Below are 14,306 nucleotides of genomic sequence, written 5' to 3'. Positions count from 1 at the left end.
ACAGATAAAAAAAACAAAAAACTGCCAACCCCTCAGCTGACGACACCTGGGGTTAATTGGGGCCATAAGTATGTTGTATCTACTAAAATGAATCCAGGCGTCACGCAAGTTATTTCATTTGAATCCCACGTGACGCATATATGATGCTTTTCTGCAATATATGGCATTTAAGCTTTATTATCAAGGTCACGGGGGGATTGTATGTCTGCGGTGCACGTGTGTAGCCCAATTAATAACGGTGCAATGAAAGAGAGTAGGATGAAATCTAGTTGCTAAATGAATGTACTCGACATGCGTCCTGTTTGTATATTGCATATTTTAGTTGTCCATGGAAATTTTGATAAAGCGCGTTGCCATTAATCAGTCAAAGTGCATTCACTTTGATATGAGAGCTAAACCGTGCCTCTCATTTAGCAGTTATTTTCCAATGAAAAGCTACTAAAATATAATTTTCAGTCACCATCATCCCACGCCGGGAGGACACTTACGAGTATCCAAATACTTGGTCTTGTCCTTCTTTTCGCCGAACAAAGCTGCCGCCGCCGCCTTTTTGAAGAAGTTCTTAGCAGGGCTGGAAAGAACAGTTGGAGGAGAGCCGCTCTGGGGTGAAGCCCTGAATGAAACCGAAAGCAAACATTTAACAAGGATTGGGAGGGTGAGAGCAGGGAGGGGCGAGTCGGAGGGCGGGAGAAAAGGGATACAAGATGCCGCGCCGGAGCTTGTCTTTATGGGGCCATGTGTTTGAAATACATGGCCTCATAAAGAGATGATACCTTTTGCGACGGGAGGAAGGTAGGTGAGCCCGTCCAAGTGGGACGGCTCAAAAAGAGAAAAGAACAGGTCACAAAGAGCTCTTTCCCAATGGCTGGCCACCGTTTAGCATAAACGGTGACGCCGGCCAATGGGAAAGAGGGGCGGAGTTAAAGCCTGTTACTGAAAGCTCCTCAAAAACATAAAATCTCGCCGAGTGAGCTGCGCATGTGTGCAGCCACGCCAGTCGAGACCTAAAAACGAAACTGGAACAGTTAAACTAATGAATATTTGGTAACCGTGACTAATATAAATGTGCAAAGAAAGAAAAGGACACACAGACCTCTCTAAATTTATATGAGAGATGTGCAGAGTGTAATATGCTATTTATTACCATGGTTGAGTGTGCGGAGGGTCATTACTCAAGAGAGGCAAAGCCTTGAATGGGTCATGGTGACCCTCCCCTCTTCAGCAGTTGGGGAGGCTGGCTCTGAAGTATCTGGGATGGAGTGGTTATTTAAAGTACACCACAATGAACGGCACATGTTGAAAGAAAAGGGTAGTGATTTTTTGAAGGTGCTGGGTCTGAAGGTGATAGTGAATGTCTGCTTGCAACGATAATGTTGTTGAATTCTTTTTCTGAGGGGAGCATTTAGTGGCGGAAGCGTGTTCTCCCTGTTTGTCGTGGCTGAGCCATGTGTAGGTGCTGTGTTAGATGTATTCTCCCTAATGTAATTGTTTACCTTAATTTTTTTCAGATCATTTCCATGGAGATTTTGTCACATAAGGCTTACGATCCTGTTGGTTCAGCGTGTGGGCTTTCTGGATTATAGAATCTTTTTAGAATGTTGTGCCATTCTTTAGATGGGCAGGTCATTTCAATAATGCATATGGAGTAATATGGCCTTTTTGTGGTTCTTGCTATTGTTTTGTGACCTCTGTTATATAGTTGTATGATTTAGTCTTTTTCATCACCTTGATTCCCACCTTTTGCACTGTAGTACACAGAGTTGAGTTTTCATTATTCCAAATGGTTTTTTTGTGTGGTTGACAGTGGATGCAGTTTATAACAGTATCTAGTTGGCCAATGAGGTTGCCTATGTATTGTGGTTCTTTTGAGATTGGAGTCGAGTTTTACGACATCTAGTTTTTACCCGTTGCCTGTAGATGCAATTGTTGATGTTAGTGGTGGTTGTAATCTTTGAAGTGTTTTTATTAATGGGTTTATCGAAGGCAATGGTGTTGTCATTCCTGCTTCCTGGAGCATTATCAGTCATAGTGGCCTACCTCAGGGGAGCGAATATGACATCCAAAGCGAGTCAGACAATGAAATGACCAAGAAACAATTTGTTGGAGGTTGAAGGGCTCAGAATTTGATGCGATTGCCGTGGTTATAATTAGATTCTTCTTGTCTATCTGGATGTTGAGATCTCCTAGAATCTCCAGAATGGAGTGGTTCAGAAGAGTCTTGGTCACAGTGTGTATTAAGACACCTTTACAGTTTGTATTGCTGGGTGGTGCTCTTTGTTTTAGGAGGAAGTGACAAGCAAGAGTTGTTCATGGTGTGACATCTTACCAGAAAAGATTAACAGTTGTTCATGGTGAAGTTTGACGTTTTGGCTGCTGCTAAATATTTTATTTTGGTCTTGCTGTCTATCTGCATGAACCCTGCGAGTGGTCTGCCTCTTGCTTAAAAGCCAATACAAACATTATATATATATATATATATATATATATATATATATATATATATATATATATATATATAAATTAAAAAATAGTGGTCACATCCTTTAAAAATATTTCTAACTCAAAGCATGAAAGGAATGGCTGCTGGGGAGAGACTTATCACTCACTACCAGTGTTTAGCCAGTCTCTAGGTGCTCCCAGGTTTGGTAGTTAAGAAAACGGAGGTGCAGAAATTACCATGATTACACATTGCAGTGCTAAATAGATGAGGCGTGCAGGATTAGAACCATGGTCACCAATTCCACAGCCTTGGTTTAAGTCTGCAAGTTATAGGTTGAACCTAGTGAGGTCAAATTCACCCCTCATGCTTCCATGATTGATACCTTAGTAGTCGGCATGGTTCTTAGATGTCACTAAGGATTTTGAGATCTACCTTCCATTGGTTATATGAACATGTAAAGAACAATAAATAAAATGCATGCAAAATAAAGAAATATGAGCAGTATCAAGCGCTGTTACGTTTGTGTACTCGATACACACCAGAGAGCGCGAGCGTAAATCCAGCTCTGGTTTCACCACAAAGAGCTTTGGTGTCAACTTGAAGAGGTTTTTTTTCTACAAAGAGTCATATTCTTATTTATAATAGTTATCGATGAGGTTTGCGATATATAAAAAAAACAGAATATTGCGGGTGCTAGTCTACATGTGGGTAAAATGTTGGAATTAGCATGAGCTAAAATGGCAGATAAAATCAAACCCATGAAGGGCTGCAGATCTGGGAAATCGATAGACACGGTCAGCTCATAAAAGCATCACAAGTGCACACATTTCCAAAAAGCCAGCAGGTCAATACACTGGAGTATGCACACTGTAAATAGTGTCAAGACGTTGTCATACCTCCGAGCACATGTTTTAAAAACAAACATAAGCGTGAGACAATGGCAGTAGGCACTGTGCATTAATGGGTGACAGCAGCACGTGCTTACTAAGCACTCTGTTGCCATACAAATTCATATTAAGTGGAAACAAAAAAGCAGTAGCCACATCTAGCCTCCACTCCACAGTCTACTGCAGCACGAAGGTAACTGTATAACTCTGACTCCTGAAAAGATTAAATCACTATGAAATAACATCCTAGTCATAAGGCCTAGATTTTTACCTGATTAAAATTATGCCCGTTCCATAAGAATAATGACCATTGTGTGAGCACTCCTCATATTAAGATGCATCACTTACATGAGAGAATTTGAAAGATTAATTGGTCATATCTTCAAAGGGAGCGAAACGATTTTGTGTAAACTGCAAGTCATTTGGAAAAACCACCCTTTAGTTTCCTTCCATGCTGTAGAGAGAAATCACATGAAGGTTATAGACTCTAGGTCCCAACGATGATATGGCTTAAACTAGATGATTGTCAAAAGAAACCGGACAGGGGTGTAATCCTGAATGATGACTTAACACAGCCTGTACTAGATATTCAGAATATTAGTTGCTCTCTCAGGAACCATAGATATTTCTTTGGAGACTAAATTCTATTCTGCTTTCAGATCCATTACAAAAAGGGCGAGCTTAGCTACTGCTTTTCTCTGATAGATATTCACACATGCCACTATTTTAGATCAGCTGTAGACATATACAACCTTCAATGAAGAAATATGATTTAACAAAGATACAATTCTTGACCAATTCAAAAAGGTGAAGTGTCATGGACCTCCTTTTGTGCATACATAAAAAGAAAACGTTTGGGAGCACTGTCTGCACAGCTATGTATCCCATTACAAAGGGAACGTTTGCCTTGAGAGGGCAACGGTTTCATATACTTAACTTGACCTTGTTTAACCAAGGTATTTAAGAAGCTATTTTTTTGCACTAAATGTTAGATGATCAGAGGACCCTGTGCCTTCTCTGGCTGCTAATTTATTGTTGACATTATGCAGCTCCTTTTTAGAGTAACGATTCTTTGAATTTCCTATTTTGCAGTAATTTGCCCAGTTAGAAAACCGCGACAAAAAGTGTATCAAGAACACTCATCTCTCCTTTTTAGAATCATGGGTCATCGAGAAATATAAACTGTATGTGATGGATACGGAGTAAACAGAACTGTTTGAGGAAGCTCATCTTAAATCTGTGTATTCACTGAAGTATGAGATTGCAAGGTCTTTTTAAAGTTGACATGCATGAATTAATTAAGAGCAGACTGAGATATGCTTGGATCCCAGAAGCAAAAACTTCTAGCATCACATGCAAGGTCCAGCGCATTAGCAATACAATGTCAAGCACTGAAGAAGAGGCCAATGAGATTACACTCAAAGAAACAGTGGTAGAGAAACGTGGGCTTAACCCTCCTTTGCTGAACTTCACATTGGGGATCCTGAATAATACCTAGCAAAGATGTTGGTCGCAAAAGGTAAAATTAATGGCAATGAAACTTCACGTTGTGGACCCTCACCTAAATGTGACATTATTAACAGGTGGGGTGTGTAGTATGCACATTCAAGAGAGGAAAATGAGAGATGAGGCTCAGTAACTTTACAGGAACAGTCAGATGAATAGTGTCTGCTTATGAGATCTAACAGTGGAATTCTCTCTCAAGGATAACCACCAAAGCATTGCTGGTAGAAAGAGAAAGAGGGGCCCTCAGAAAGAATAGTTGTCGTGGTGGCTGTGAGAAGTTGGCCTGATATGCAGTGCTCACTATTCTAGTGATCACTATGTATCAGTCCAAACAACCCTTATTGATGATTGGTTGTAAGTCAACCTTATAGACCAGCTATCCTAGTAGCATGGATACGAGCAGTCTAAGGCTAAGACTCTAGAGGGCGTGTTAAGCCAGCTGTTTTACCATCACATTACCCCTTGAACACCAAGTGAAAGGACACCACACAAGTTGTTATGAAAATAAACAGATATTTATTTATAACAAGTCTACCCTGAACTCTTTATGAGTCAGGGAGCTAAGCACACAACAAAACTCTTACGAAAATACTTTAAGTCGCACAATTTACACAAATGCCCTAGGGGCACGAAAAACCATATACACAGTAAGTGGAATGCGAACTTGCTAGCAGGTAAGTAGTACTTTTCTAGACTCAGGAATCGCTAGGCCTACAATTCTAAACACTGGGATTAGATGCAGGAGGCCTGTGGACGTCGTGTGCAGAGTGGGAACTCTCACGCGTAAGGCGGGAAAAAGTCCATGGAGGCTAGCAGTTGCAAAGTTACTGTTCTCGGGCGAACCCGACTAGGTGGGTCGAAAACAAGAGTGGATCCGAACACTTAGGGTGTTGGACTATGCTGGAGCACCGGAGTACTCAGGTTACCTAGCCCAGGGGCTGCGGCTGCATAGGGTTGAAGTTGCGTCGGAAACCCTCGTTGAAGATCCAGGAGCCTGAAGAAAGAGTTGCTGGCAGGCGGCCAGTGAAGAGAGTTCGGAGTGATCCAAGCCTGGATCAGGGAAGAAGAAACCTGTAAGCAGAGGGGACCAAGTTCTGAATCACTAGCCAGTGATTTAGGTGGGCACCAGGATGGCACCGGACAAAGTCACCTCAGCCAGGTGAGTGGGCGCTGCTGGGCTCTGCAGTCTCTCGGACCAGGAGGCGTTGTCGGCGACCAGGATGGAGGTGCGAGCTGTCCCACGAAGGTACTTACTGTCGACGTCGCTGGACCCAGGATTGGGCAACAAGTCTTGGCAAATGCAAGGCCCACGCGGTGGACCTAAAATGGCGTCTTGAGTGGACCAGGAGGGTCCAGGGTACTTCTCTGAAGGAGGGAAGCAAGGGCCAGTCTGGAGCAACCAGACCAGCGGTGTTTGTCGTTGAAGTTCGTCGTCAGAGGGCCACTAGCCAACGGGCAAGCGACCTGGACAACGCGGTGAGCAGCAAAGAGCAGAAGGGCCCCACGCAGATCTCGTGGATGCAGGGGAGCTGAACTTCGGTGCTGGAGCTGCTCAGGGTTGGGGCTTCTCTTACCCCAAAGCACTCGGTCGAGGGTCACTCGGGAGTCGTGCTGGTCAAGCGTCGTGCAGTCTTGGTAGATGGCCGGTCCCTCGAGGTCTCGTCACACCCACGAATCACAGCTGGGCTGATGATGCAGGTAGAGGTCAGAGGTGCCAGGGAAGCCGGTTCTCGTCGAGCTGGGCAGTCTTGATCCGGCGAGGAGACTTACAGCAGACCGCGATGCTTGGTTGGTGCCTGCTGCTGCAGGGTGACTACTCCTTAGTCACAAGGGAGAAATCTTAGGAAGAAGTCTTGAGTTCCTTTCGTGGAAAGTAGTTTCAGGATTCAAAGATGATCTCATTTGGAAGGGGGCCAGTTCCTACCTTTATCCTGCAAAAAGGGGCTGGCATGCGACTAAGTCCTGCCCTATGGGTGGGACTAGGAGGGGGGTGGTTACACCCCTCTCCTTTGGCGGGCTTTCCCCAGGCCAGGGGCAGGAGTGCCCCTGGAACTGGTTTCAGCCGGCCTATGCACAGTGAGCACCGGGGTGCCACTTGCAGTCACCTTCCTCTAAAGCCCTGCCTACCTAGGATACACAAAATCCTGTCTGGGACGGTGCTGGCACCGCCCCTGACAGGAAACCCTTTGTCCTTGCCTCCTGCTCTGGGAGGACTCCCAGCAGCAGGAGGGCAGACTTGTGTCTTGGTGGCAGCATCCATTTTGTGAAGCTAAGGCTATGTCTGACTTTAACCGGGGTTACAGGTTACATACATGTCGTGTCCCTCTAGAAGGGTGGAATGCTAACCCCGTCGCCAGAATTGGCGAGGGGTTAGTATTCCAATTCGTATGACACCTTACTCGACATGTTTTGATAAAGCGATACCAGAGTTGGCATATAACCGCGAGGATTATAATGCACTTAAGAGTATATGGTATGCGATATCATGGAAACGGCTAAGGGATGGATCCCGAAAGCCGCAGACAGGCTCAGCTCATGCCAGAGCACTATCTCACACGATTCCAAGCACTCTGCCTTCAGGATTGTTAAGGCCTGCCATAGGAGTGACTGATAGGAGATCTGTGTGTCCATTTAGGTTTAGATATAGGGATACTATATCTAAAGCAAAGGGTGAGTACACCACCTTGCCCCCAGCTGTCAAGCAGCCAGTTGTGTCTGTTTGGTTAGTCAGTCCAGGGGTGGCATAATACTTGCTGCAGCCCCTGGGAGACTTCTGGGTGCATCTCAGCCCTGGGTACAGGGACTTAGAGAGGGCCCAGTGCCAATTCAGTACCTGGGTACAATTTGGAATAGAGAGAACAGCTAGGCTGTGGGTCTGATTAGCAGGCCCACAGCCAGGGAAAGTCGTAAACCAGTGAAGCAAAAAGCAAAAATCTGGGTGATCATAGGATTGCAGACCTTACTCTCCTACAGTGGCAACAGAGAACTTCCAGATTACACTCTTAACCCTAAGATTGGGAATTCATCCATTTCAATCACTGGGGTTTTGGTGTACAATTCTGGCGCACTTTTAAATGTCTTATTTACTCTGTGCCGACATCAGTATGTGTAGTTTTTAAGTTAAGAAACGCTAACAAAATATGTTTCTACCAAAGGCATGTTTTTTTCCAGTAATGCTTTGTCTGTCGTGTGTGGTATGATTTAACAAGTGGTTAAGTAAATTGATGGGTGTTGTTCAGCAGTTAAACTGGCTGTGAGTATTTAGGTAATACAAAATACTTCATCTGACACCATCCCTTGAGAAAAAATAAAGAAATGCCTCCCTCACACAGAATATGTGCTTTCCAGATACTAAACACAAGCCAAAGGATCTGTGGGGTCAACAAGTGGGGGAACGACATCATACAAGACCAGACTCTAAAAACTGCGATTCCCAGACATGCTGTAGTCTACTTCCCAAACAATGTCCTAAGCGCACACATGCATTCATTCATTCCATTCACACACAAATGTTCTTTACCTTTCTCTACCCCTCCACGCTGCATTGTGTGATGCTAATAGGGGACAGTCGATGACCTAGCCCACACTCAACTTTGCTGTTGGTTCCTGTCATTCCACTACTCCTAATATGGTCTGACAGACTCCTTACCTATCTAGTTAAGGAACTTCTGGCATAAGGGGTTCAATGCTGTACAGTAGAATCTCGCTGCTAGTCGCTGGGCAACAATTTAATTTCCTTGCTGTGTCATCTTAATAAAGCTAATCTCTCCTCTAAAAGGCAAACATACTGCTATCTGTAGACACATATTCAAAATTATCAAGCTCTCCACTCCACCTCTACCTACGATGAGCGGCTTATGAAACGGATCAGTATTTTCAACTGAATTACTGATACCAGCGGTGGAAGAAATCTAGGCCATTATAAGATGAACACTGAGGGTCTACTAGGAATTGCTGGAAAAATCTTTAACTCTGGGTCAAATTCTCCTGAAAATTCCTTATTTTGGTCCACACTTTTATGCAGAGATATTGGCTGCTTTCAGCAGCCAAAATACCTGGGTGAAAGTAATGATGGCCTCATTCTTCAAAAGCCTTTGAACAGAACTATAAGTCTTAACAGATGTAGAGTAGAAAGGTGTGTCATTCTACTGTAATGAACCATGGCCTCAATCATTCAAACAAACTTCATGAACCACCAATGGGTGAAAGGCTGTGCTCCCTGCCTAGGATACTATACACCATAATTCTGTAACAAGTGCATTAAGCTGCTGACCCATTTAACAACCTTTTCAGAATCGTGCATATGAATGCGAGCCAAAATGTTGTTTCTAGTCTAGTTATATCTCCACATGCAATTTCACAGAGGCATAAAAAGTTTACTATTACTGACAGCTAGAAGAAAATCTTATTCTGCCTGCAAATGAATATCTGCCTTTGTAGAGAAAAACATATAAAAACCATTTCCTGCGTGTATGTTAGTCTCAAATACAGAGTTTCCTTAAAAAGACTTGTAAAAACCCAGACTGCACTAATTTTGCACTTTATTTATGATGTTCATTAGAGCAAAGTAGAAATAACATACACTAAGAGCTGATTTGGCATTTTGGCTGACAGAAAATTGTTCAGAGCAGCACTTCTGATATTGTCTCTAGGAATGGACTGCATGAGTAACAGACTGTTGCAAAGTCATCCTGTACCCTGGGCACCCCCCAACTTTTGACTGGTACTGGTGGTAACTGACTTACAGACCCTGGGGCTTTGCCTACCCAGGCCCAGTGCTATACTGAAACAGACACTTAGAATACAGTGAAAACAACTACATACACTAGGGTACACTATGGGTTGGGGTACCCCTGTGATTGGCATGACCTACCCTGAATGAGCATATTCAAATACAGTCAGCAAAAGAAACATAACGCTGTACTAAAGAATTTAGCACGTTCTGGAGATTTGTTGGATTGCTCACTACACCACAGACTATGTTCCCACTTACTGCATTTGTAAATGGAATACATATTACAATTTTACAAAATCAAAGCAGCTTCTGGGGTACAGAAGCAGTCTGACTATCCAAATTTACACATACTTTTGCTAAAACTAAAAAGGCACACTTGATGGCATACTTGAAATCGAAATATTTGGCTTTAATAGAGAGGAAATATTTCTAGGCAGCTTCAAATCAAATGTATTGATTCAACTTTACAATAAAGCCAATAATAAAAGCACACAGTACAATCGAACTCCCTACATATGTAACCAATGTGCAATTCAATGTATAGTTCAGGCCCCAGATAATACATAAACTACCAAGAAAAAGACATTTCTGTCAACGCAAGCCCTTTTTGCTTGTTTGCCTTCTTGCAATGGTTTCAGGAATCAAAGTGCTATCAGCTTAGCCCAAGACGCCTTAGAGGACAAACAGTGAAGCACCTTAGCTACTCTCAAAAACACGGCTAAGTCCTCCGTCCTACACTACACGGTAGTCGAACTAAAGCTATGTTTTATAAGGGGGAGGGGCAATGGACCAGGTCATGAATGTGTTAAAACAAAAGTACGAGACTCGTGCAAGAGAGGCTTGGACAGGATCGATCATGTCCAGCTACAGTAAAAACACTGGAGCTGCTAATAAATGCTTTGTGAGTCTAAAAGGGGTGTGCAGTAGCTATGCAAAAGGCTGATGAGGAAGCTAAAAACGATTAATAATTGTGCGAGCCAAGGCTTAAAAATATAGAGAACTAAAGGCTTATATATACACAAGAACCACAGAAAGTGCAACCGTTCAAGAGCAGAGTTAGTTAAGAGGAGTATATATGCCCGTACAGCATGCAAAATAAAGTGCAGAATGTGATTGCCAACATGAGTAGCTAAAGGCTATTAGTCTCATAAGCTTGTGTGTGCAAGGATCGCAAAAGTACAACCCTGCCAGAGCAGGTTTAATTGGAAAGAATCTTATATGACTGTACAACAGGTAAAATAAAGTGCTATGTGCAGTTGCCAGCAAGGCGGCTTTATGCTAAGTGTAATGGTCATCCAAAATTACCAATTCCGAGCGGTAGAAGAGGGCCGGTTGTACTAAAGTGCGAAGTCTGAAAAAGACACATTTATATTACTGACAGTCTAGCATGAGTAGGTGGACAGAATCACAACACTTTTAGCTGAAGAGTTTAACAATAATTGGTTTGGAAGCTGAATGGAACCAGAGTGAGAGATCCACACATGTGCTCAACAGTCCAGTACAATGCTTCGATATCTCAGATGTATTAAACAGTTCAGATATTACTTTCTTGAACAACGGTTCCATATTGCTCATCGCTCTTTCAGGAATTCCCATTACATGCACATTGTCACATACAGAGTAACCCTCAAGATTTTCAGATTTGCCTTGAATGTGTTTCACTGTCAAAATAAGCTTTTCTACAGTGGATGGGGAGCCTGTGTATTGTTATCTTGGTTTGGAAATCATCTAACTTTTATCATTATTTCTGTCTGATTGTTTACCATGCCTCGATTGAACATACTCACCTTGCATAGGAGTCTTCTCCCCTGCAAGCCATTAAACTGCAGGGTGCTACAGGCCTCCACCCATGCCCATTAATATTCGTTATGCACACAAAAACCCACAAGAACGTCTGCCACGAGAACCACATACACTTAGTCTCCCTATCAGAAATTGGGCTCTCACAATTCTAAAAATATTTACTTAATGTGCTTTAAACCAATGTATTAAAGGACTTTAGTTCACTGCAATTTACTTGATAGTGATATATTTGTTTAGGGCAATAGACCATTATTATTTGCTGTTTTAGCCCTCGGGCTATACAAAATACATACAATCATGAATAACACTTTACATCGATAGGCACAAATATAATAAAAGTAATTTTAAAAGACTGGCCATTGTGAAGCAATTCATCTCTGTCAGTTCTGCAATGCTCAAGTATTTGCTTTACTATAAAAAGGAAAATTGCGTTTGGACAAAGCGCATGCCCGAGAGATGTAAAGAGCCAACTTCTAGTGATAACAGAGACAGTCTTCTACTTTACGTAGGCTATTACTGCAAATTATTTTACAGTTGTTGACTCTGTATCTGTATACATATTACTTCTGTAATGAATGATACACACACCAATTCTCCCTTCTGTATGGAACAGTACTGCTTATACACGTTCCCCCACCTCTGAACTGACTGGGCTGATTACATGCACTTGCTGGGCACACCAGAAGTAAGCTTTCCAGAAGTCTCCGTCAACAACAGGTTTTCTTGGAGTTATTCGGCACTGGAGCGATAATGACAAACTTCAAATGTATAATATTCCGGCTATTCTGATTTCGAGGTACGGAATAAGCAGCCGCGTTAAGTACATCGGGATTCCTTGTAGCAATTCAACTGATTATAGATCGTCTGTCCTCGGGATTAATGGGAGAATAATATATTTTTTTTTAAGCAGGGGTGGGCACGGAACAGAAAAAATGTGCGGCAATAATGTTGTCCGGCACTCTAGCGCCTCTCAGTGCATTAAAGGGACAGATTTAACAAAAAGAAAGAGAAACACTGAGTAAAGTACCAAGTAGATGTCAAACGTAAGAGCTTTTACAGAATTTGTACAATACTGTCATTGCAGATCACAAAGCAGCATGACAACACGATATATACATTTTATGAAGTACAAATAAAAATATAAAAAAATACAGCACCAAGACTTCTCTACAACTATGACTGGTACTAAGGTATCTTTCTACGTTTAACCAAATATAAAGCTGGAAGAAGCACTTTTTGTTTACAGTTTCACAAACCGTGAAACATGCGAGTACTTCTATTTGCATACAATAACAAACGAAGTGGAGAGGCGCAGCTGCGTTGCAGAACGCGAACCAAACTTGGTAACAGTTGACTCTTAAGAGCACGAATATGATCAAACTATCCTGGTTCACAAAATACTACTACATATGTGAGAAGAAGCAGGCGTATAGTAGAAATATGATGACATGTCTACGACTAGTCTGCTTTTCTTCGTATTTCTAAGCCAACAAAGACAGTGAGGTAGAGAGGTATATGCAGGACGTTAATGAAATGGTTGGCATTTTACTTGATACGTGCTCGCGCGCACACACACTAAATGTGACTGGCAAGTCATCTTGACACTATGTCCTGTAGCTATTGCAAAGACAAATAGTGACATTCGTGCAATGGCATTTTACATCTAGTCACGCATGATTCCGTAGAAAACTATTTGGACTGCTTTGTAGCTGCCAAATAGAGGGGAGCGCGCCGCTGACCCTCAAGGATGCACTTTGAAGCTCACCCTCCACCACCTCAGTAACAAGGTGCGTTGTTGTCAAATAAATAACTTGTAGACTTGGCATCTGCTGCTCAGGTAGCACAGTCCTCTCCTCTTTCCACAAGTGGCAACACGCAGTGCAGTTACCTGAACATACACTGTGGTCTCCGCTGTTCATACCCTAGCATTCACCTAACCAGCCTTTGACACAACTCAGCCATCATCACAGCAGATAAGGTGCATGCCGTGTGTCGAGCAGTTAGTAGGACAACACTTGGCTACCAATCCCAGATGTTCTCGGAAGGTGCTATCCTGGCTAGCCCCAGTTCGTCCTGGTGAGCTTGGCTCTGAACACCCTGCACTTCATTTTCATGCGAGAGCCCGCATCCTGCAGCTAAAGCAACTCCCGCACCCATCTACAGGGGGACACAAAATTGTGCCCTGAAGTGAAGATGAACCCATACTCTGTGCTTCCGTTGGGCGAATGGAGTCATCCACCCCTCTCGCAAGTTATTTTCTGAGGCCCCATCTCCTAATGCAGAGGGGGGGGGACTACACACTGTATTGTTACCTGAAGATGAACTCCTGATCTCTGCTGCCTGTGGGGGAGGTAAGCCCCCCTTTCTTGCTGAAGAGTTTCTGGAACAGAGTGGGAGGCATATTGGTGCCCCTCCAGGAGGCGCGAACGCCGTGGCTGGTCCCCTCGCGCTGGGTCACGTATCAGCCTTCATCCGCCTGCAGTCATATGACAGGCGTTAGTCACAGAGAGCAGACACGGCTGCAAGCCACGGGGGCGGGCCCAGCTGCTGGGCGCGGCGGCACAACAGCAACCACTGCCAGCTACTGACACAAAGAAAGGACTTTTAAATGCCAGTCTCGGAATATCCGTCAACGTACCAACGCGGCGGCCATCTTGGTAAGGAGAGCGGTCATCCCATCTCCTGTTCACAGGGAGCAAAGGGCACGCTAACAAAACAGAAGGCTCATACAGCGCGTCAACACCTTAACAACGCACATATCAGAAAGTAAGCTCTAAAGGAATTTTGCTCTTTCAAATAAGCGACCAGTAATTTCGTTCATATATTTAGGACGTGTTAGAATATGTGGCATTAAACTAATTTCGCGTCAGCTGGTGATTTTAACATGCCGAATCGGATGAGAAATGCTCATATGTTTTGTTCTAACAACTTTTTT

General features: G+C 43.3%; 1 protein-coding gene across 5 annotated transcripts in view; it reads right to left on the bottom strand.

Annotated features, from left to right (window-relative positions):
* FNIP1 (folliculin interacting protein 1) overlaps positions 1-13,919 on the bottom strand; it is a 333,439-nt gene extending 319,520 nt beyond the window's left edge. For 2 of the 5 annotated variants that reach the window (XM_078653128.1, XM_078653132.1), the window contains exon 1: positions 13,684-13,880. In XM_078653128.1, the coding sequence (XP_078509254.1) occupies positions 13,684-13,772 (89 nt within the window). In that variant the 5' untranslated portion in view covers positions 13,773-13,880. Of the gene's footprint in view, positions 1-13,683 lie in introns of all 5 variants that reach the window. The other 3 variants (XM_078653129.1, XM_078653133.1, XM_078653134.1) reach the window with 3 other exon arrangements.
* Positions 13,920-14,306: the final 387 nt, after the last annotated feature.

The sequence above is a fragment of the Lissotriton helveticus genome, chromosome 7 (genome assembly GCF_964261635.1).
Source record: "Lissotriton helveticus chromosome 7, aLisHel1.1, whole genome shotgun sequence".
Classification (NCBI taxonomy): Eukaryota; Metazoa; Chordata; class Amphibia; order Caudata; family Salamandridae; genus Lissotriton; species Lissotriton helveticus.
This window is presented reverse-complemented; position numbering and strand designations above follow the sequence as displayed.